Below are 24,458 nucleotides of genomic sequence, written 5' to 3' on the forward strand. Positions count from 1 at the left end.
TTTACGCAGCGGACACATGCTGCGTGAAAATCACGGACAGTCTTCGCGGCCCCATAGACTAACATAGGTCCGTGCGAGGCACGTGAAAATCATGTGCGTTGCACGGACGTATATCACGTTCGTCTAAATAAGCCCTTACAAGCAGAGTAAATCAAGTTTTTTAAAATACAAATTTTTCCCCATTTTTGATAAATGCTTTTTTTAATTTTTGTTTTTTGAAAAAGGAACAATGAATGCATTAACCAAAAATTTATCGTTAACATAAAGTACAATGTGTCACAAGAAAATAATCTCAGAATCCCTTGGATAAGTAAAAGCATTCCAAAGTTCTAACCACATAAATGAGACATGATAGATTTGAATACTGTGGCTTTGTCAGGAAGGTGAAAACTGGTGGCGGTGGCAAGAGGTTAATTGCTTTAAAAATTATATTATGCAATTGTATTAGAAATTATTCCTCTCATAAACTGCAGTGATAAAGGCAGCTGTAAAGTCTGTCACAAAAGTTTCATAAATGTGCAAAGTAAAAAAATCCTGGCAAAGAGGGTTAATTTTTATATGTTCAAACCCAATCTAATTGCTCATTCTAAAAGCTCATTCACTTTTTTGCCACATGACCACTTCTGGCAGACATACTATTAAAGAACATAGAAATGGGCATGTTGAATTAAATGTAAAATCTACCTTTGCTCAAAGTTCTCACCCTAGTCTCTTTACAAATAAATAGGACACAGACCTCTTAACTTGGGCTCAGCCTGTGTTAAACTTTATGTCACACAATGTGTCAGATATATTGAATTTACTATTATAGATACTAGTGTTGCAATATCTTTCAAGCATTGTCTATCCCTCATACCACAATTTCAGCATAGTAACTTGAAGTGCAAATGTTAAATCCAGTACCTTACCACCAATGATGCCAAGTTACATCATCTGTGGTGACATCACGTTTGCTTAAAGATCTATATACAGTTTAAAAAATGAAGTATTTTCATTCAGTAATTGTCATCGATTCTTTACAGTGAATACTTCATCCCTACTGTTGTATATGGGTTCCTCAGGTTTAAGGTCCTAGTTATGACCTCTCAAACACAATTGAATACTTTTTAACAATCATTTTCAGACACAGTGCAATTTTTCTCTATATAAACCACACTCGCAAGTACAAGTGAAGCCAAAGTGTCTCTATTAACAACATCATCAGAGTGACACCATTAAGAGTGGCAGCAGAGTGCCCCGCATAAATAGTGCCTGTAGAGTGCCCTCGAAAAAAACTGGAAGGAGGCAAGTATTCTCTTAACCCTCATTGCCATGCTACTTAAGTTAAGTTGTTTCCTCACACTTACCCAGTCCATGACATGCAGAGTTCTGTAACGCTTGTTCACCTATCTTCCTAATCGCATTATAATAGGTTTCAGCAACTTCAGATAGAGCTGTGGACAAAGAAAAGGAATAAACTTATACAGTAAAATCTCCGCAGAAGACCACCTCTTGGAGAAGACCACCCCTCCCCCCCAAAAAATTCCAGATTTTTCCATGACTGACATTTAGTTACATTATAGTCTATGCACAGTGGCACTCTTTCAAAAGGCCCCCTCTCATTCTTACCCATGACCCGCCTTTTTGAACAGCTTTTTTGGGACCCTTTGTAAAGAATGCATGTGTCACTTATTAACCCTTCTCTGTGCTGCTGTGTCAAGTGAAATAAAAAGCAGCACAACAGCAAGGCCTAGCAGAGGCCACGAGGGTGCAAGAGGAGAGGCGGGAGGTGCCAAGCTTTGAATCTCTTCTCTTGCTTCCCCCTTCAACCCCTGATTGAATGCTGAACAGGGGAGCAATGTGCACCTTACTGGTGGATGGAAGGGATTGAGAAGAGGGGAGTTGCCAACTCTGTGTGCTGCTGGCGTCATGCTGAATGTAAACAAAATTCATCCCACATGATAAGCTGCAGCACAGCCTGCCACAGCCTGCGGAAAGAGCCACTGTTTGGAGGCAAACAACTTAGCCATTCTGGGTAGAGGCTATGCAATGAGGAAGGTAAGCAATGCATGAGACTAAGAAGGAGAGGGGAGCCATGCTAGGGAATGACAAGATGGTGGTGTCATCCTGTAAACTGAGAAGGTGGTTATCCTGAGGACTGAGAAGGATAGTAGTGCCATGCTGGAGACTGAGAAGGATAGCAGAGTCATGATGGTGACTGAGAAGCTGAAAGAGTTATCCTAGAGACTGACAAGAAGAAGGAGGTATTACTGAGGACCGAGAAGGAGAGTGGAGCCATGCTGGGCAATAAGGAGAGAGAAGACATGCTGGAAACGGAAGAGAGGAAAGCCACTCTGGGGGATTGAGGAGAGGGCTGCCATGCTGCGAACTGAGAAGATGGTAGTCATGGTGGGGACTAAGGAGAGGGCAGTCACGCTGGGGACTTAGAAAGATACTGCACAGTACTATAGTGTTCTTCAACCTGTGGCTCTGCAGCTGGTATGAAACGAAAATTCTCAAGGTGCGCTACAATTCTCTGGTGGGGTGAACTGGGAAGCTGCAGAAAGAAGACCACTGCACTCCAATACACTGTTTAGATATTGAGTTTACAAATCACACATAAGTTACAAGATTAGGTAGAGGTAGGACAATACTTCTCAGATGCAGGGAATACAGTACTATTTGATATCCAAACTCTGTCATTAACATGATTTTGGGGTGCTTTAGCATTCATTAGGATCTTCCTGTCACTAAATCTTCCTGCACAGTGATTAGATCTTCCTGAACAGTGCCGTAGGAAGCACCCCCGTCCTCAGAAAGCACTTTGCCCGGGGACTGCGACCCTGGGGAAGCTCCTGATGTCACTGTCCATATACGAACAGTGACGTCAGAAGCTTTCCCAGTGATTTTGTCAAAGGTACTCTGCGAGGGGGTCGTATCTTTGACGTATCCCACTGTATGCATATACAGTGGGAATACTGCCTTCCGTCGGAGGGATATGTCTGGATTACTCCTGACATACCTCTGACGGAAGGCAATTAACGTGATGTGTAGGGGGCCTATTTTATTTTCCCATTTATTAGGATTTTGTGATTTACAAACCATTCGTGATGGCACGGCTGAGAGTGGGGTCTGCGTGTCTCTAACACACAGGAACCAGCTAATATCAATCACAGCTATGTTCATAACTTAGATGTGATCGATATTAGGTGGATCCTGTGCGTCAGGGACACACAGTACCCGCTCTCAGCTGAGCCGTCAGTAGAGAGAACAATACATCTTCTATATATACAGGATACAGATAAGCTGTATCGTAAAAAGTAACACATTTTTTTAAATAAAAGTCAATCAAAAAAGTGATTCAAAATAGATTGATTTATTAAAGAAAACAATTTTCATTCAAAGGTGTACATAGCCTTTAATGCTGGAACATTGTTCCCAGAACTGTGAGTCACTCATCTTTGTGCCAATAAAGATCATCATTAAGTTATTTATTTAAATAGGGATCGCCAACGTATTGCTTGACATTTTGGCCTTGAATATAATTGATTTACTTATGAACTTATTTACTTACTTCCTATGGAACAAGATATGAGAATAATCTAAAACACATACTGTATTATTGCATATGATATTTAATGTTCCTCTATTAGCGGTAAGTAGCCTGCCTTTTGTTCATTCCAAGCCCAACATAAAGTGATTGTTGACCTTTTTAATGCAGATACATTTTATACTATATCTTTATAGAGGTGTGGAGCTCAGTATTTGTTCTGATACAGAGCTCTAAATCCCCTGCTGGCCTCATACAGTCATAGATGCTCCAGGATACGGCAGCCGCTACTAGAGTTAGCCACTAGAACCATACCGAAAAATTAAACGCGCGTTGGGGTTCCCTGCGGTTGAGCCAACACGGACCTGTAAACTTTTTCTTCACACAATATGGGTAAGACTATACGCCTGACAGCTTATGACTGATACTGATTCTTCCCGTTGCCGCCGCCCCCCCCCCACCTTCATTAGATGTTTATTTAGAGGGGATTTTGGAGGCTATCAGGGTGCTTCAGTTTTTTTAACCCAATGTGGTTGAGATTTTTTCACACAATCGTGATAAGTAGTCTGGGTATTTTGTAGTCTATCCATTATTTCTGATTAGTCAGTACTCTCCCTGTTGTGCTCTTTCATACCGCAGTGGTTTTACTAGAGTCCTAAAAACCCCTCTGGGGTTTTTTTAAATGTTTCTAATGTATGTTATATTTGTATAATAAAACCATTATATTTTTATATGTACTTTGACTGTGAGCTCTAATTTTTCGGTATGGTTCTAATTGTTATGGAGCAGTCTATATGCTAATTATGGGAGGAAGTTGGTGTCTCACACTTTACCCAGCCCACAATTATAATACGCTTGGAGCCTATTTATTTACTAGAGTTAGCTACTGCATTCTTCAATGTATGCGTTTCATGCAAATCCTCTCAGTGGTCAGTGCTCAGAATTTTATCATATGAATCTATGGCTATGAAGGGGATTTGGAGAACTGTATCAGAAATATAAAGTTATGGGCCAAAAAAAGATAAATAATGAAATTATCATCATCACAGAATTTTGACACTATCTAGATAAAAAAATGGTGTCCCCTTGGATTTTCGATCATTGCTTGTAAGGGATAGGGTGTCAATATTTGGCACTTTTACATAGTGGTATTTTGGTCAGTATTTGTCAGTCAGAACCAAGATTGTTCACTGTAAATACGAATGTCACGTTCCGTTCAATTATAGTCGTATAACCTATCACAGCCTGATAGAACGATTAAAATATACCTTTATTAAATTAATGATAATAAAACAAGTTCATTAGCCCAAAAATCGACACAGGCATAGGCAGGAGGTCAGAAAGGGGAAATGCGTCTTAGTGTAATAGGAAATGCATCCACCCGCAGACTACAGTCTCACCTGGTTATATAATATTACTCTGAGAACCTGCCACAAATTGATATCCCTAAGCATTTCAGTACACCCTATATTGTGGGATACATCATCAGGGGTTACAATATCATTCAGCCGGTTAGCACCATTTTTGTGCTTAGTGGTCTCCCGGCATGTCCACGACTCTAATGCATTGGCCGAACACGCGCCATGGAGACGCCGGATATTTAAAGACTAAAGCCCTCCTACCAGTTGACATCATTCTGGCAGTGCACCAATCCGCATACAGAGCGTCATTATTGACGTCCCAGATGGTGGCGAGCCTCCGCTTTGACAGCCAATCCCAGCTTCATGATGACAAAGCGACCCTAGTAACCTGGGGAGCTCCAGGCGGTTTGTAAATAACACATCATGTCAACATAGCCGGGGAAAACAAACAATGCAGTCGATTCATTTAACCCTTGACACGGGAACTATACAACATTAACCATAAAACATGAGAGATGAAGAGCACAATGAGTCACTCTATAACGTCGGGAGAATAGTGTGCACGTGAGGGACCAAATCCTGAGCCCCAGACCGCACTTTAGTGGAGACCATATAGATAGAAAATACTAAAGGGAAAACAGAGGAATACATCTTCCAAAGGTAGGGGGAGAATGTACTATAGGGTGTAGATTCTATGTCACCTATCACACCCAGGAACAGTGGTCAGATATTGTGAGGAATTATAAGAAGCATTTATAAGAATGTATTTGTTCATTAACCCCTTCCCTCTTTGGCCACTTTTGACCTTCCTGACAGAGCCTCATTTTTCAAATCTGACATGTTTCAATTTATGTGGTAATAACGTCGAAATGCTTTCACCTATCCGGGCGATTCTGAGATTGTTTTCTCGTGACACATTGGACTTTAAGATAGTGGTAAAATTTGCCCGATACATTCAGTATTTAATTGTGAAAAACACGAAAATATAGTGAAAAGTTGCAAAAATTAGCATTTTTCTCAATTTAAATGTATCTGCTTGTAAGACAGGCAGTTATAACACACAAAATTGTTGCTAATTAACATCCCCCATATGTCTACTTTAGATTGGCATCGTTTTTTGAACATTCTTTTATTTTTCTATGACCTCACAAGGCTTAGAACTTTAGCAGCAATTTCTCACATTTTCAAGAAAATTTCAAAAGGCCATTTTTACTGGGGCCAGTTCAGTTGTGAAGTGGTTTTGAGGGCCTTATAAATTAGAAACCCCCAAAAAGTCACCCGATTTTAAAAACTTCACCCCTCAAAGTATTCAAAACAGCATTTAGAAAATGTCTTAACCCTTTACACATTTCACAGGAATTAAAGCAAAGTAGAGGTGAAATTTACAAATTTCATATTTTTTTGCAGAAATAAATTTTTAATACAATTTTTTTTATAACACAGAAGGTTTTACCAGAGAAATGCAACTCAATATTTGTTGCCCAGTTTCTGCAGTTTTAGGAAATATCCCACATGTGGCCATAGCGTGCTACTGGACTGAAGCACCGGCCTCAGAAGCAAAGGAGCACCTAGTGGATTTTGGGGCCTTATTTTTGTTAGAATATATTTTAGGCACCATGTCAGGTTTGAAGGGCTCTTGCGGTGCCAAAACAGTGAAAATCCCCCAAAAGTGACCCCATCTGGGAAACTAGACACTTCAAGGAAATTATCTAGGGGTATAGTGAGCATTTTGACCGCACAGGTTTTTTACAGAAATTATTGGAAGTAGGCCGTGAAAATTAAAATGAACATTTCTTCAAAGAAAATGTAGGTTTAGCGATTTTTTTTCTCATTTCCACAAGGACTAAAGGAGAAAAAGCACCGCAAAATTTGTAAAGCAATTTCTCCCGAGTAAAACACTACCCCACATGTGGTAATAAATGGATATTTGGACACACGGCAGGGCTTAGAAGGGAAAGAGCGCCGTTTGGCTTTTGGAGCTCAAATTTAGCAGGAATGGTTTGAGAGGCCATGTCACATTTACAAAGCCCCTGAGGGGACAAAACAGTGGAAACCGCCCACAAGTGACCCCATTTCGGAAACTACACCCATTGAGGAAATTATCTAGGGGTATAGTGAGCGTTTTGACCCCACAGGTTTTTTGCATAGATTATTGGAAGTAGGCTGTGAAAATGATAATCTAAATTGTTTCAAAGAAAATGTAGGTTTAGCTAATTTATTCTCATTTCCACAAGGACTGAAGGAGAAAAAGCACCACAAAATTTGTAAAGCAATTTCTCCCGAGTAAAACAATACCCCACATGTGGTAATAAACGATTGTTTGGACACACGGCAGGGCTTAGAAGGGAAAGAGCGCCATTTGGCTTTTGAAGTCCACATTTAGCAGGAATGGTTTGCGGAGGCCATGTCACATTTACGAAGGCCCTGAGGGGACAAAACAGTGGAAACCTCCCACAAGTGACCCCATTTTGGAGACTACACCCATTGAGGAAATTATCTAGGGGTATAGTGAGCGATTTGACGCCACAGTTTTTTTGCAGAAAATATTGGAAGTAGGCCCTGAAAATAATAATCTAAATTTTTTCAAAAAAAATCTAGGTTTAGCTAATTTTTTCTCATTTCCAGAAGGACTGAAGGAGAAAAAGCACCACAAAATTTGTAAAGCAATTTCTCCCGAGTAAAACAATACCCCACATGTGGTAATAAACGGCTGTTTGGACACACGGCAGGGCTTAGAAGGGAAAGAGCACTATTTGGCTTTTTGAGATCACATTTAGCAGGAATGGTTTGCGGAGGCCAGGTTACATTTGCAAAGCCCCTGAGGGGACAAAACAATGAAAACGCCCAAAAAGGGACTCCATTTAGGAAACTACACCTCTTGAGGAATTCATCTAGGGGTGTAGTAAGCATTTTTACCCCACAGATGTTTCATAGAATTTATTAGAATTAGGCAGTGAAAATAAAAACAGTCCTTTTTCTTCAATAAGACGTAGCTTTAGCGCAAATTTTTTAATTTTCTCAACAAATAAAGGAAAAAAAGAACCCAAAATTTGTAAAGCAATTTCTCCCGAGTACGGCAATACCCCATATGTGGTCATAAACTGCTGTTTGGGCAAACGGCAGGGCTCAGAAGGAAAGGACCGCCATTTGGAGTGCAGATGTTGCTGGATTGGTTTCTGGGCGCCTGTGGGCCCAAAACAGTGGAAACCCCCCAGAAGTGACCACATTTTGGAAACGACACCCCTCAATGCATTTACCAAGGGGTGTAGTAAGCATTTTAACCCTGCAGGTGTTTTGTAGAAATTAGTGTTCACTCGATGTTGCAGAGTGAAAATGGGATTTTCTTCCATAGATATGCCAATATGTGGTGCCCGGCTTGTGCCACCATAACAAGACAGCCCTCTAATTATAATGCGGTGTTTCCCGGTTTTAGAAACACCCTACATGTGGCCCTAATCTTTTGCCTGGACATATGACAGGGCTCAGTAGTGAAGAGTACCATGCGGAGTGGAGGCCTAATTTGGCGATTTACAAAGTATTGGTTCACAACTGCAGGGGCTCAGATGTGAAATAATAAAAAGAAACCCCTGATAAGTGACCCCCACTATGGAAACTGCACCCCTCAAGGCATTTATTAAGTGGTGTAGTGAGCATTTTCACCCCACAGGTCTTTTCCATAAATGAATGCACTGCGGATGGTGCAAATTAAAAATGTATATTTTTCCCTAGATATGCTATTCAGTGGCAAATATGTCATGCCAAGCTTATGACACTGGAGACACACACCCCAAAAATTGTTAAAATGGTTCTCCCGGGTATGACGATGCCATATATGTTGAAGGAAACTGCTGTTTGGGGACGCTGTAGGGTTCAGAGCGGAGGGAGCACTATTTGGCTTTTGGAGAGCGGATTTTGCTTGGTAGTAAATTTGTTTGAGTATTGCTGGTGTTTTATAATGTGGGGGTACATGTAAGCGGGGCGGAGTATATAAGGGGCATAGTCAGGTGGTATATAAAAAAAAAAATAATAATCCATAGATGTGTGTTACGCTGTGAAGCAATCCTTTCCGCACAGGCCAGTATCGCACTGATAAATGGTGTCATTTCTTATCCCCCTTTTGTTCCACACTCCGCACCTTTTGTAGTTTGGGGAATTTTGCTGGGAAAGTGTTGTCCTGGTATAATACGGGCACCGTCGCTTCCAGCGGATATGTTTGGGCCCTCCCTTTCCTGGTTCCCTAATTTTAGGTCCTTGATAAATCGCCTCTTCAAACTGAAGAAATGTTCCCCTCGGGCACAACTGCATATTTTTTTATTTCCTGACTTATTGGAGCCATAACTAATTTTATTTTTCATAGACGTAGCGGTATGAGGGCTGGTTTGTTGCGGGATGAGCTGTAGTTATTATTGGTACCATTTTGGGGTACATATCCTATTTTTTGGGATGCCAGGTAAACAAAAAAATGCAATTCTGGCACAGCTTTTTTCGTTTTTTTTGTACAGCATTCACCATGCGTTATAAATTACATGTTAACTTTATACTGTGGGTCAGTACAATTCCGGCGATACCTAATTTATAGCACTTTTTTATGTTTTACAACTTTTTTCACAATAAAATTACTTTTGTAAAAAGAATGTATTTTTTTTCTGTCGCCAAGTTGTGAGAACCATAACGTTTTAATTTTTTTGTCGACGGAGGTGTATGAGGGCTTGTTTTTTGCGGGACGAGCTATAGTTTTTATAGGTACCATTTTTGGATACGTGCGACTTTTTGATCACTTTTTATTCTAATATGTGTAGGGCAAAGTGACTAAAAAACAGAAACTCTGGTAACGTTTTTTACGGTTTTTTTTACGCTGTTCACCGCGTGCAATAAATAATACAATATTTTGATACCTCAGGTCGTTACGGTCGTGGCGATACCAAATACATATGGTTTATTATTATTTTTCAATAATAAAGGACTTGATAAGAGTAAAAGGGGGATTGTGTTTTATTTGATTATTTGAAACTTTTATTGTTTTCAAACTTTTATTTTTTGCACTTTTTTTTACACTTTTTTATACTTTTTTTACACTTTTCTTCAAGTCCCACTAGGGGACTTGAAGGTCCAACGGTCAGATTTTTTTTTTTCTAATACATTGCACTACCTATGTAGTGCAATGTATTAGATCTGTCAGTCATTCACTGACCGCAAGCCGATTAGGCTTTGCCTCCCGGCGGGGCCTAAATCGGCTTCCGTAATGGCAGAGCAGGAGACCATTGTGTCTCCTGTTGCCATAACAGCAGTCGCCAGTCCCGATTGCCTGTCAGGGCTGGCGATCTGCTAGTAACCGCTACGATGCAGCAATCGCTTTCGATTGCTGCATCGAAAGGGTTAATGGCAGGGATCGGAGCTAGCTCCGGTTCCTGCCGTTACAGGTGGATGTCAGCTGTACAGTACAGCTGACTTCCACCGCTGATGACGCCGGATCAGCTCCTGACCCGGCGCCATCTTGCCGGCAGCTACGGAAGCCGATCAGGCTCCGCTGCCGGGCGGATCTTGACCGGCTTCGGTGCTAGGCAGACCGGTAGGCCAGTATTAGGCCTCCGGTTGCCATTGCAGCCACCGGAACCCCGGCAATTTCATTGCTGGGGCTCCGATGAGCTGCAAACACCTTAAGTGCAGCGATCGCGTTTGAGCGCTGCACTTAAGGGGTTAATGGCGGGAATCGAAGCTAATTTCGGTCCCCGCCGTTACAGTCGGATGTCAGCTGTAAGATACAGCTGAGATCCGGTGATGATGGCACCGACTCAGCTTCTGAGCCGGTGCCAAACATTTGACGTACATGTACGGCATTTTGCGGGAAGTCAATGCTTTCCATGACGTACATGTACGGCAAATGTCGGGAAGGGGTTAAGGCTAGATGGATTAATAGTCTGCATGCGGAAAATCCATTGCACTTCTTTCTGCAGGATTATCTTATACAGATTTCTACCTCTCACTGGATAGTCGCAGGGGGTTAACTTTAACATCACAAAGGGGGAAATCATTGGAAAGGGCTGACACAATTATAATCAAGCCTTCAGATAAAGGTGGTAACATCGTGGTGATGGATCGCACCAAATATAGTAGAATGTGTCATCAAATATTGGGCGACCAAGATTGTTACAGATTACTTACGTGTGACCCCACTCCTATATTCAGAAATGAATTAAAGAGCATACTGAATCAGTCCAAATCCCTAAATCTCATAAGTGAAAAATAAAGGACCTTCATGCTTATTGACCACTCACAATGCGCAACTTTTTATGGCCTTCCCAAAGTACACAAGGGGGTAACCCTGTTAAAAGGTCGGCCAGTTGTCCCGGGAAAAGACAGTCTGTCACAAAATTTTAGTCTGTATCTTAAACAAATTCTCAGACCATTTGTAACCTACCTCCCGTCTTACGTGAGGGATACATAGTTACATCGTTTGTACGGTTGAAAAAAGACACATGTCCATCAAGTTCAACCAAGGGATGGGAAAGGGGAAGTAAAAAATTTCTACACATAGGAGCTAATATTTTTTTGTTCTAGGAAATTATCTAAACCTTTTTTAAAGCCATCTACTGTCCCTGCTGTGACCAGCTCCTGTGGTAGTCTATTCCATAAATTCACCGTTCTCACAGTAAAGAAGGCTTGTCGCCTCTGCAGGTTGAACCTTTCTTTTTCCAGACGGAGGGAGTGCCCCCTTGTTTATTGAGGGGGTTTTACATGGAACAGGATTTCACCATATTTTTTGTATTTGCCATTCATATATTTATATAAGTTAATCATGTCCCCCCTTAGTCGTCATTTTTCAAGGCTAAATAGGTTTAGTGCTTTTAATCGTTCTTCATAACTTAGATTCTCCATGCCCCTTATTAGCTTCGTCGCTCTTCTTTGTATTTTTTTCCAACTCCAGGGCATCCTTTCTATGAACTGGAGCCCAGAACTGGACTGCATATTCTAGATGAGGCCTTTACTAATGCTTTGTAATGTGGTAATATTACATCCCTGTCCCGCTAGTCCATGCCTCTTTTAATACACGACAATATCTTGCTGGCCTTTGAAGCAGCTGATTGACATTGCATGCTGTTATTTAGTTTATGATTTACAAGTACACCCAGATCCTTCTCAACAAGTGACTCCCCCAGTGTAGCTCCCCCTAGGACATATGATGCATGCAGGTTGTTGGTACCCAGATTCATAACTTTACATTTATCTACATTAAACTTCATTTGCCAAGTGGACGCCCAAACACTCAGTTTGTTTAAATCCGCTTGCAATTCACGAACATCTTCCATAGTCTGAACTATATTACATAGCTTGGTGTCATCTGCAAAAATAGAAATAGTGCTATTAATCCCATCCTCTATATCATTAATAAATAAGTTGAATAATAGTGGTCCCAGCACTGAACCCTGGGGTACACCACTTATAACCGGTGACCATTCAGAGTAGGAATCATTGACCACAACTCTCTGGATACGGTCCTTGAGCCAATTCTCAATCCAATTACAAACTATACTTTCTAAACCTATAGTCGTTAATTTACCCATTAGACGTCTATGGGGGACAGTGTCAAATGCCTTTGCAAAGTCCAAAAACACTATATCCACAGTGGCCCCTCTGTCTAGGCTTCTGCTCACCTCTTCAGAAAAACAAATAAGGTTGGTTTGACAGCTTCTGTCCTTAGTAAAACTGTGCTGGCTGTCACTTATAATACTATTTATTGTCACATAATTCTGTATATAGTCCCTCAATAGCCCCTCAAACATTTTCCCCACAATTGATGTTAAGCTTACTGGTCTATAATTACCCGGCGAAGACCTAGAGCCCTTTTTGAAAATAGGCACCACATTTGCCCTGCGCCAGTCCCTTGGCACTATACCAGTCTCGAGAGAATTTCTAAATATTATGAAGAGTGGGACAGAAATAACTGAACTAAGCTCCTTAAGAATTCTAGGGTGTAACCCATCTGGTCCCGGGGCCTTGTGTACGTTTCTTTTATTTAATTTAGCATGCACCATATCTACATTCATCCAATTCAGTATATCAACTGATATATTAACAGCACTGGCACCGGCTACATCAGCTGTTACATTTATTCTGTTGTATATACAGAGCGGAAGAACCCATTTAGTAACTCTGCCTTCTCTTGATCCCCTGTGACCAACTCCCCATTACCACTATCTGGGGGTCCTACATGTTCAGACCTTGGCTTTTTTGCATTTATATGCTTGAAGAATTTTTTGGGATATGTTTTACTATCCTTGGCCACCTGCCTTTCATTTTGTATTTTTGCTGATTTTATTACCTTTTTACAGATTTTATTAAGCTCTTTATATTTCACAAAGGCTACAGCTGTACGTTTGTATTTTTCAAATGCCCTTTTTTTGTCAAGTATTTCCCTTTTTACAGAAGGTGTAAGCCATGTGGGGTTTAATTTTAGTCGTTTATACTTATTACCTATAGGAATAAATTTTGCAGTATAATTACCCAAAGTAGATTTGAAAATCTCCCATTTATCATTTGTACCATTATTTGACATTAGTTCTTCCCAGTCTATATCCTGAATTGCAGCCCTCATCTTGGGGAAATTGGCTTTCTTAAAATTAAGTGTTTTTGCCCTATCAGCCTGTGTTTTTTTTTTTTTACAGTATAGGTAAAATGTAACTATATTGTGATCACTGTTACCGGGGTTTTCACGAACATTGACATTCCCAACAAGCTCTGCATTATTAGAAATGACCAGATCCAACAGAGCTTGACCTCTAGTCGGGTCTTCCACAAACTGGCCCATAAAATTTTCCTGAAACAGGTTGAGGAAATTTCTCCCCTTTGCAGTTGAAGCCGAACCATGACACCAATTAATATCCCGGTAATTAAAATCTCCCATTATCACTACAGTACCTGCCTGTGCAGCCCGTCCCATCTGTTTATACAGCTGACCTTCCATCTCCTCAGTTATATTAGATTGGATTATACAATGGATGTTCTGAGGAAACTTAAGGATATACGGTGTAAAGCTGATGTTTCATTGGCTTCACTGGATGTTGAGGCGCTGTATAGCTCCATCCCTCATAAACGGGTATGTAGAGCTGTTGAATATTTCCTTAATGGGAGAGGTATACAATATCAAGCCCATAATAAGATGGTGATTAACCTGCTAAAGTTCGTATTGGAACATAACTTCTTTTTGTTTGACCAGAAGATTTTCCACCAGCTCAGGGGTATGGCAATGGGGAGTCCATGTGATCCTACCTATGCCAATCTGTACCTGGGGTGGTGGGAAAAAGAGGTTGTCTTCAGTGAAAGAATGGAAAAATGGATATCCTTAATCCTGTTGTGGATCAGATTCATAGATGATGTTCTGATCCTATGGACAGGAACTAGGGAGGAATTGAATGAATTTGTGGCCACTCTCAACATCAACGAGATGGGGCTCTTTTTCACGTCTAAAATCCATGAAAATTGTATTACATTCCTTGATGTCAGTATCTTGAAGACCAACACAGGAGTTATTTAAACGAACATATACAGGGAAAGTACAGGGACCAACAGTTTGTTACAGTGGGAAAGTTGGCACCCGATGGCTCTGAGGCGAGGTATACCCAAGGGTCAATACCTCAAGGCACATCGAAACTGCTCCACCATATCTGATTTCCAGACCTCTGCATGGGAACTTAGAGATAGATTCAAGCGGAGGGGTTATCCTCATGCGGTCCTGAGATCAGGGATATCCTACAATGATATTGGGGCATATTGAGAGCTGACCCCGATATTGGTGGCCTTGTAGGGGAATCTCCCTTGATCACACACAGGAGGGGACAGAACATCAGGGATCATCTGTTACATAGCCACCTTAATGCACAGACCAAACCTATCACTTGGTTAAACAGTGGATTTAAAGGTACTTTCAGATGCGGCTCTTGTAGAGCCTGCGACTCCATTCTGTGTAGCAAAGATTTCAAAAGTAATAGTACTGGTGAGACCTTTGACAATAGGTCATACATTAACCTCAAAATGAAGGGCATTGTGTACCTGATTACATGTGGATGTCAGTTACAATATATTGGCAAGAACAGTAGGGAATTCAGGAGAAGAATTTGGGACCATATAGGAGATGTCAGGAGAAAAGCTGACACCCCGGTGTCACGTCACATGTGGGAATGCCACAGGGGGGATGCAACGACCGTCAAATTTCAAGGGATGAAGCAAATTAGATTATCAGTGAGAGGTTAAAATCTGGATAAGAAAACCCCTCAGAAAGATGCGCAATCGGTTTTTCGCATGCGGGCTATTAATCCATCTGGTCTTAATGAACAAATTTCTTATACATGCTTCTTATAATCCCTCACAATATTTGTCGACCATTCCTGGGTGTTATAGATGATGTAGAATCTACACCCTATAGTGCATTCGTCCCCTACCTTTGGAAGATGTATTCCGCTGTTTTCCCTTTAGAATTTTATATCTACATGGTCTCCACTAGAGTGTGGTGTGGGGCTCAGGATTTGGTCCCTCACGTGCACACTATTCTCCCGACTTTGTAGAGTGACTCAATGTGCTCTTTATTTCCATTTTTTTTTTTGGTTAATGTTATATATATCCCCCGTGTCAAGGGTTAAATTAGTCAACTGCTTCATTTGTTTCCACTGCTATGTTGACATGATGTGTTATTTAAAACACATATGCAGAAAATCAGTGTTAGCCCTTATTCACACGACAGGATTTCCCACCGGGTGACGGCCGTTCATAAATCGTCCATCACCCGGCTGCAGTAGGAACAATAGACCCCTAATGGGGCTATTCACACGACCGATTTTTTGACGGCCCGGGAAACCTGACCCTCAAAAAATGGGACATGCCCTATTTTCGGCCGTTTACGCGGCTGCCCGGCTCCCATAGAAGTCTATGGGGCCGGGTAATACACGGCCATCACCGGAATGTGTCCCGAGTGATGGCCATGTATTCCGTCGCTCGCGCTCTCTCTCCTCCTCACAGTGCAGAGTGCATGTGAGGAGGGTCTTTTTACGCTCCCTGTATAAGTCGGAATCTCCAATCCCCGGCCGGGGATTGGGGATTCCGCTACAGGAGTGACACATATATGGACACATATATGGACACAGCGACGTCACTCACTTCTGAAGCGGAATCCCCGACACCTTGGCCGGGGATTCAGCTACAGGAGAAGTGAGTGACTACGCTGTCCATATATGGACACCGCGACGTCACTCACTTCTGAAGCGGAATCCCCGACACCTTGGCCGGGACTTCTGCTACAGGAGAAGTGAGTGACTACGCTGTCCATATATGGACACCGCAACGTCACTCACTTCTGAAGCGGAATCCCCGACACCTTGGCCGGGGATTCCGCTACAGGAGAAGTGAGTGACTACGCTGTCCATATATGGACACAGCGACATCACTCACTTCTGAAGCGGAATCCCCGACACCTTGGTCGGGACTTCTGCTACAGGAGAAGTGAGTGACTACGCTGTCCATATATGGACACAGCGACGTCACTCACTTCTGAAGCGGAATCCCTGACACCTTGGCCGGGGATTCCGCTACAGGAGAAGTGAGTGACTACGCTGTCCATGTATGGACACAGCGACGTCACTCAATTCTCAAGCGAAATCCCCGACTCCGTGGCCGGGGTTTCCGCTACAGGAGAAGTGAGTGACTACACTGTCCATATATGGACACAGCGACGTCACTCACTTCTGAAGCGGAATCCCCGAAACCTTGGCCGGGGATTCCGCTACAGGAGAAGTGAGTGACTACGCTGTCCATATATGGACACAGCGACGTCACTCACTTCTGAAGCGGAATCCCCGACCCTGTGGCCGGGGATTGCGCTACAGGAGAAGTGAGTGACTACACTGTCCATATATGGACACCGCGACGTCACTCACTTCTGAAGCGGAATCCCCGACACCTTGGCTGGGACTTCTGCTACAGGAGAAGTGAGTGACTACGCTGTCCATATATGGACACAGCGACGTCAATCACTTCTGAAGCGGAATCCATGACACCTTGGCCGGGGATTCCGCTACAGGAGAAGTGAGTGACTACGCTGTCCATATATGGACACAGCGACGTCACTCAATTCTGAAGCGAAATCCCCGACTCCGTGGCCGGGGATTCCGCTACAGGAGAAGTGAGTGACTACACAGTCCATATATAGACACAGTGACGTCACTCACTTCAGAAGCGGAATCCCCGACCCTGTTGCCGGGGATTTTTCTCCAGGAGATGTCAGTGACTAAACTGTCCATATATGGACATTGAAGTCAGTGACTTCTCCTGGAAGGAGGGGGGATGGGTGCAACCTACAGGGGGCTGTGTGACATTACCTACAGGGGGCAGGGTGGCACTGCCTACAGGGGAAAGGGTGGCATTTCCAACATGGGGCTGGGTGGCATTACCAACAGAGGGCTGTGTGGCATTACCTACAGGGGGCAGGGTGGCATTACCTACAGGGGGCAGAGTGGCATTACCTACAGGGGGCTGGGTGGCATTACCAACAGAGGGCTGTGTGACATTACCTAAAAGGGGCAGGGTGGCATTACCTACAAGGGGCAGGGTGGCATTACCTACAGGGGGAGGGTGGCATTGCCAACAGGGCGTTGTGTGGTATTACCAACAGAGGGCTGTGTGGCATTACCTACAGGGGACTGGGTGACATTACCTACAGGAGGCAGGGTGGCATTACCTACAGGGGGCAGGGTGGCATTACCTACAGAGGGAAGGGTGGCATTGCCAACAGGGGGCAGGTTGGCATTACCTACAGGGGGCACGGTTGCATTGCCAACAGGGGGCTGGGTGGAATTACCAACAGGGGGCTGTGTGGCATTACCTACAGGGGGCTGTGTGGCATTATCTACAGGGGGCAGGGTGGCATTGCCAACAGGGGGCTGGGTGGAATTACCAACAGGGGGCTGTGTGGCATTACCTACAGGGGGCTGTGTGGCATTACCTACAGGGGACTTGGTGGCATTACCTACAGGGGGCAGGGTGGCATTACCTGCAGGGGGCTGGGTGGCATTACCTGCAGGGGGATGGGTGGCAATATCTACAGAGGGCTGTGTGTGGCAACAAATTTAAATGAAATTCATCTGATTTTAAAACGGACAGGGAAAAAAACGGATGCAAAAACGGGTCAAAATCGGCCGGTAAAAACGGCAACACGGCCCGAAATGGAATCGGAACGGATGCAAACCGGCCGGGAAAAACGGACCATTTTATCGGCCGACACTCGGACCCTGTCGTGTGAATGAGGCGTTAAATGACCCAAACATTTTCAAAATAAAATAGTTTTTATTGAGACATGATAAAAATACAAAATACAGTTAATAGCATCAAAAATTTATTAAAATATAAGTCCTCACAGTAAAGAAAATACTGAGTGGGCTACTGGCCATAACATCTATACCGTACAGAAATACATTGTAAATAAAAAGCCATGGTGAGTCACATAACAAAGAAACAATTGTGAAATAGACCATCAGAATCGATAAACAGAACTGGCAAGGTAGCAAAAAAAAGAATAGAATAGAAGTTGACAGACCATGCAGATATACAATGGGGTAAAGAGTAGCGATGTGCCAGGAGCCCACTTACACCCAACGCGTTTCGCCACCAGGCTTCGCCAGGGGGAAAAGGATGAAGATGATGTGTTATTTACAAAGCGCCTGGAGCTCCCCAGGTTAATAGGGACGCTTTGTCGTCATGAAGCCGGGATTGGCTGTCAAAACGGAGGCTCGCCACAATCCAGGACGTCAATAATGACGCACTGTATGCGGACTGGTGCACTGCTGGGGTATGTTCACACGCAGTGCTCTCAGGCGGATTTCGGGGCATTTCGTCTAAAAAAACTCCTGAAAAAACGGAAGCTGAATGCCTACAAACATCTGCCCATTTAAATCAATGGGAAAAACAGCATTTAGTTCATACGGGGCGTCTTTTAAAGCCTCTGTTTTAAAAAACGGAGCGTAAAAAGACGCTCCGTAAAAAGAAGTAGCATGTCATGTCTTAAGGCTGGGTGCACACAACCTATTTTCAGACGTAAACGAGGTGTATTATGCCTCGTTTTACGTCTGAAATAGGGCTACAATACGTCGGCAAACATCTGCCCATTCATTTGAATGGGTTACCGACGTACTGTGCAGACAACCTGTCATTTAAGCTGTCAAACGACGACGCGTAAAAATGCAGCCTCGTCAAAAGAAGTGAAGGGCACTTCTTTCAGACGTAATTTGAGCCGTTCTTCATTGAACTCAATGAAGCACAGCTCAAAATTTACGGCTGTCAGAGAAGCCTCGCAAAATGCGAGGAGGAGCATTTACGTCTGAAACGAGGCAGCTGTTTTCTCCTGAAAACAGTCTGTCTTTTCAGACGAAAAAGCCTGCTACCGTGTGCACATACCCTAAGGCGTTTTTGGAGCTGATTTTCCATAGAAAAATATGAAAAACGCCTCAAAAGAAGCCTGAAAAGAAGCCTCAAAAGAAGCTCCAAATTAAAAGAAGCTTCATTTTCAGCTTCAAAAACGCCTGAAAATCAGAGGCTGTTTTTTCTGAAAACAGCTCCGTATTTACAGACGTTTTTTGTTAAGCGTGTGAGCATACCGCCTAGAATGACGTTAAATTGTATTATATAACCAGGTGAGATTGTAGTCTGCGAGTGGATGCATTTCCTATTACCCTAAGGCCTGGTTTACACGAGCGTGTGCGTTTTGCGCATGCAAAAAACGCGGCGTTTTGCATGCGCAAAAGGCACTTAACAGCTCCGTGTGTCATCAGCGTATGATGCGCGGCTGCGAGATTTTCACGCAGCCGGCATAATTATGACACTCCGTTTGGATGTTTGTAAACAGAAAAGCACGTGGTGCTTTTCTGTTTACATTCAGAGTTTGACAGCTGTTGCGTGAATCACGCTGTTCGCACGGAAGTACTTTCACGCACCCATTGACTTCAATGGGTGCGTGATGCGCGAACAGCGCACAAATATAGGACATGTCGTGAGTTTTTTTCAGCGGACTCACGCTGAGCAAAACTCACGGACTGTCTGCATGCCCCCATAGACTTACATAGGTCCATATGACACTCGTGAAAAGCACGTGCGTCGCACGGACGTATATCACGCTCGTGTAAACGAGGCCTTTGACGCATCTCCCCTTTCTGACCTCCTGCCTATGCCTGTGTATGTTTTTTGGCTATGAGCCGGTTTTATTATCATTAATTTAATAAAGGTATATTTTAATCGTTCTATCAGGATGAGATAGGTTACAGAACCAAGAGTGTATGCAAAACATGGAAGCCACACAAATCTGTCCATTCTACTTTTTCCTCTGTGTAGGTTTCATTACTAGTTCTGGCTTACAAATAAAGTACCTAATAATATCTGGTTGACGCTTCCTGAGGTCAGTGTTATGGAATTGCAAGTTGAGCGATTCCCCAAAGGCTGCTGGAGACTGCCGGGAGAGAGTGTGCAAATAAAAAACCGCAACCTCAAATCTGTCACAACTCTGATCGATCTTTGCTGTATAGAAACCAGGTTGTCTTAGCAGAGTTCAGTTTTGGATAAGAGGTGCAATGCAGGCAAACCTGAACAAGATAACCAGCCAGCCAGAGAGTAAACAGGAAGTCCAAAACAGAGCAAGTGGAAATCAGGTACAGCAGAGGTCAGAACCAGCCGGGAGCAGATAATCAAAATCAGTAAACAAGGAGTTAAACAGAGACAAGCTGAGGTCAGTTTCCAAGAAGTCCAGAAGTCAGAAGTACAGGGAGTGTCAGAGCTTGATCAGAACCAGAAGACTAGGAAAATCACAAGCAAAGACAGGTGGAGGAAGCAAGATATAAATACAACCCCACACCTAATTGCCAGAATGACAGAGAAAAGAGATAGCCTCAAAGTAAAACTGAACCGCCCAGAAGCTAGAACAGTAGTCATGGTGATCTTAAGGTAACAGGCGTTTTCCTAACAGTACCCCCTTTTCTTTAAGGTGCCACCGGACCCTTAAACCTCGGCCTAGGTTTCAAAGGAAACTTTTAATGAAAAATGTTAGCTAAATGACTAGCATTTACTTTATGGACAGAAACCCAAGTTCGTTCTCCTGGCCCATACCCCTTCCAGTTCACCAAGTACCGTAGAGTACCCCTGACCCTTCTAGAATCCACAATCCTCTGAACCTAAAACTCCATATTTCCTTCTACCTGAACTGGAGGGGGAGGCTTCCTGAGTGGATTAGATGGTGGAAAAATAATTTTTTAGGAGAGATTTGTGAAGCACATGAATTCTAAAAGACGGAGGAAGAGCCTGACGAAAAGACACAGGGTTAATAATTGCAACAATTTCATAAGGACCAATAAACCTAGGGGCAAACTTATGAGGAGGCACTTTCAGTTGCAGATTTTTAGTAGAAAGCCACACATTTTGACCCACACTAAACACAGGACCCACCATACGGTTTTTGTTAGCGTTTTTCTTTTGAATAACTTGGGAGTTTCTACAGGTTCAATTGAACCTGAGCCCAAACTGTGCAACGTTTATTTGATTCAACTTCTATCTCATCTTTATCACTAGAGGTGGCGGAAAATGAACCAAAACGAGGATGAAAACCATAATTACAGAAAAACGGCGAGGTATCCAGAGACACATGGTGACGATTATTTATACCAACTCTGCTAAAGGAAGATATGAGACCCATTTAACCTGGTTATCAGCAATATAACACCTAAGATATTGTTCCAAGGTTTGATTAAAACCATTGGTCTCAGAGTGAAATGCCGAAGAAAAAGATAACTGTATACCAAGTTTCTTACAGAAAGCTCTCCAGAAGCTAGCCACAAATTGTACACATTTATCAGAGACAATATTTTCCAGAATACCATGCAGACGAACCACTTAATCAATGAATAATTTAGACAGAGTTCTGGAATCAAGGAGTTGCAGGAATGGAACGAAATGACACATTCCACCACAACCCCAATTCGGTGATAAAATCCATAGACAGACGAGACCAAGGTATCTGTGGAACAGGCAATGGTAGTAGTTCACCCATAGGACAAATTCTAGGAGATTTAGCGTGAGTGCAGACATCGCAAGCAGAGACATAGGAACTCACATCACGAGACAAAGACGGCCACCAATAGAGCCGCGAGACAAATTTTTTAGTACAAGTTATCCCTGGATGGCCACACAAGACAGAATCATGTAACTCATTGAGCAAACGAAATCAGAACTGAGGAGGTACAAACAACTTTCCAGCAGGAATGGTTTGCGGGGTGAGTTGCTGACATTCTTTAACCCCTTAGTGACCAGCCCATTTTAGGCCTTAAAGGAACAGTGTCATCACAAATTATTTTTTTATATGTTAAAGATGTTAGTGCTTTATTAAAAACGTTTATATTTATTTGTGTGTTTGTGTTTTACTTTTTCTTATTTTTACACATTTTCTTCCCTATGGGGGCTGCCATTTTTTGTTCCATTTCTGTATGTGTCGATTAACGACACATAGAGACATGGAATACGGCAGCCACAGTCCCATAGGGACTGCGAACGGTTCCCGTCCCATTGACTTCAGTGTACGGCGTCTGTGTGGGAACTGCGCATGCGCCGCTCCCACACAGTCCAATTCGAAATTGGCGCCGTCCGGCGCCATTTTCCTGTGGACCGGAAGTCGCGGCCGGACAGTAATATTACTACTTCCGGTCGCGGCTTCCGGATTTGTGCACTTGGACCAGCGGCAGCAAACGGAGCGGACGGGCCGGAGGGAGCCGCGGCGGCAGGAGCAGGTAAGAGATTTCAATGTATGTTCGTGTTTGTGTGTGTTTACTACTGTATGTAAACCTACTACACTGTGTGTTAGCTCAAAAAATGGCGACACACAGTGTAGGAGGTTACACCGTTCAAAGCCCTCGTTTATCCCGGCACTAGCCAGGATAAAGGAGGGGGGGATGCTGAGAGCTCACTAGAGCGAGGGCTTTTTACCCAATTTTGCAATGCTGCAATTTTGGGAATAGCTCCATCTAGTGACCAAAAATGGGTAATATTATAAATTAGAATTAATTTATAATATTTCCTGACTCGTGAAAAAAATAAAAAAAATTTGAACAATGTTTAATCACCCACACACTAAATGTTTAATTTAAAAAAACAAAACATGTTTTTCTGGCAACACATTCCCTTTAATGACCAAGCTATTTTATTCGTTTTTCTATAGTCGCATTCAAAGAGCTATAACGTTTTTATTTTTTCGTCTACATAGCTGTATGAGGACTTGTTTTTTGCGGGATTAGTTGTGCTTTTTAATGGCACCATTTTTGGGTACATATAATTTTTATATTAACTTTTATTAACCTTTTTGGGGGGGATTATAAAAAAAAACTGAAATTCCGCCATTGTTCTATGCGCTTTTAAATTGACGCCGTTCACTGTGCGACGTAATTAACATGTGACCTTTATTCTATGGGTCGGTACGATTACGGCGATACCACATATGTGGAGGTTTTTTTATGTTTTACGACTTTTGCACAATAAAAACACTTTTGAACTAAAATTATTTGTTTTTGCATCGTCGCTTTCCAAGAGCCGTAATTTTTTTATTTTTCCATCAATGTAGTGATTTTTTGGGCTTGTTTTCTGCGGGACAAGACATAGTTTTGAATGGTACTGTTTTGGGGTACATGGGACTTATTGATTCATTTTTATTATGACTTTTTTGGGGGGCAATGGAAAAAAATTGCAATTTCGCCATAGCTTTTGGCGTTTTTTTTTTACGGTGTTCACTTTGCGGTTTAAATTACATATTAACTTTATTAATGGAGTCATTACGGTCGCGGCGATACCACATATGTGTACTTTTTTTTTTTTTTACACTTTTACTAAATAAAACCACTTTTTATGGAAAAAAATGGTTTTATTTATTTTTTTACTGTACTTTTTATTAATAATCTTTATTTCACTTTGATGACTGATTTTATTAGTCCCACTAGGGGACTTTACTGTGCGAAGTTCCGATTGCTGCTATAATGCTCTGGTATACTTCGTATACCAGAGCATTATTGCCTGTCAGTGTTGCCTCCGGCGCGTCCTAACAGGCATATGTCCAGGGCAGACCTGGGGGCTTTTATCAGTCCCCCGGCTGCCATGACACCCCATCGGAGACCCGCGATTGCATTCGCGGGCCGCCGATGGGTGACAGAGGGAGCGCACTCCCTCTGTAAACAAAGTTAAATGCCGCGGTCGCTATTGACGGCGGCATTTAACGGGGGAAACCGCCGCGATCGAAGTAAACTTCGATCGCGGGCGTTGGAGCAGGAGCTCAGCTGTCATCAGACAGCAGAGCCCCGGCTCCTGCCTCTACGGGAGACCTGTGCAGGATTTAGACTAGGCTGACGTGAAAAGGCGTCAGCCTAGCCTAAAGCCCAGTAGTGAATCACGTGAAAAGGCGTATTAGTGGTCACTAAGGGGTTAATTTCAGTTGCAAGATCAAGTGAAATTGCAGAAATCCCTATCCCCTTAGATAAAATAGGTTCAGGATGAATGTCGGGGACCTG

General features: G+C 42.8%; 1 protein-coding gene across 1 annotated transcript in view; it reads right to left on the minus strand.

Moving 5' to 3' along the window:
* BAIAP2L2 (BAR/IMD domain containing adaptor protein 2 like 2) overlaps positions 1-24,458 on the minus strand; it is a 191,175-nt gene that overhangs the window by 145,719 nt on the left and 20,998 nt on the right. The window contains exon 3 of the mRNA XM_075833680.1: positions 1,347-1,433. Coding sequence (XP_075689795.1) covers positions 1,347-1,433 — 87 coding nt within the window. The remainder of the gene's footprint in view (positions 1-1,346; positions 1,434-24,458) is intronic.

This window comes from Rhinoderma darwinii, chromosome 7 (assembly GCF_050947455.1).
Source record: "Rhinoderma darwinii isolate aRhiDar2 chromosome 7, aRhiDar2.hap1, whole genome shotgun sequence".
NCBI classification, from domain to species: Eukaryota; Metazoa; Chordata; class Amphibia; order Anura; family Rhinodermatidae; genus Rhinoderma; species Rhinoderma darwinii.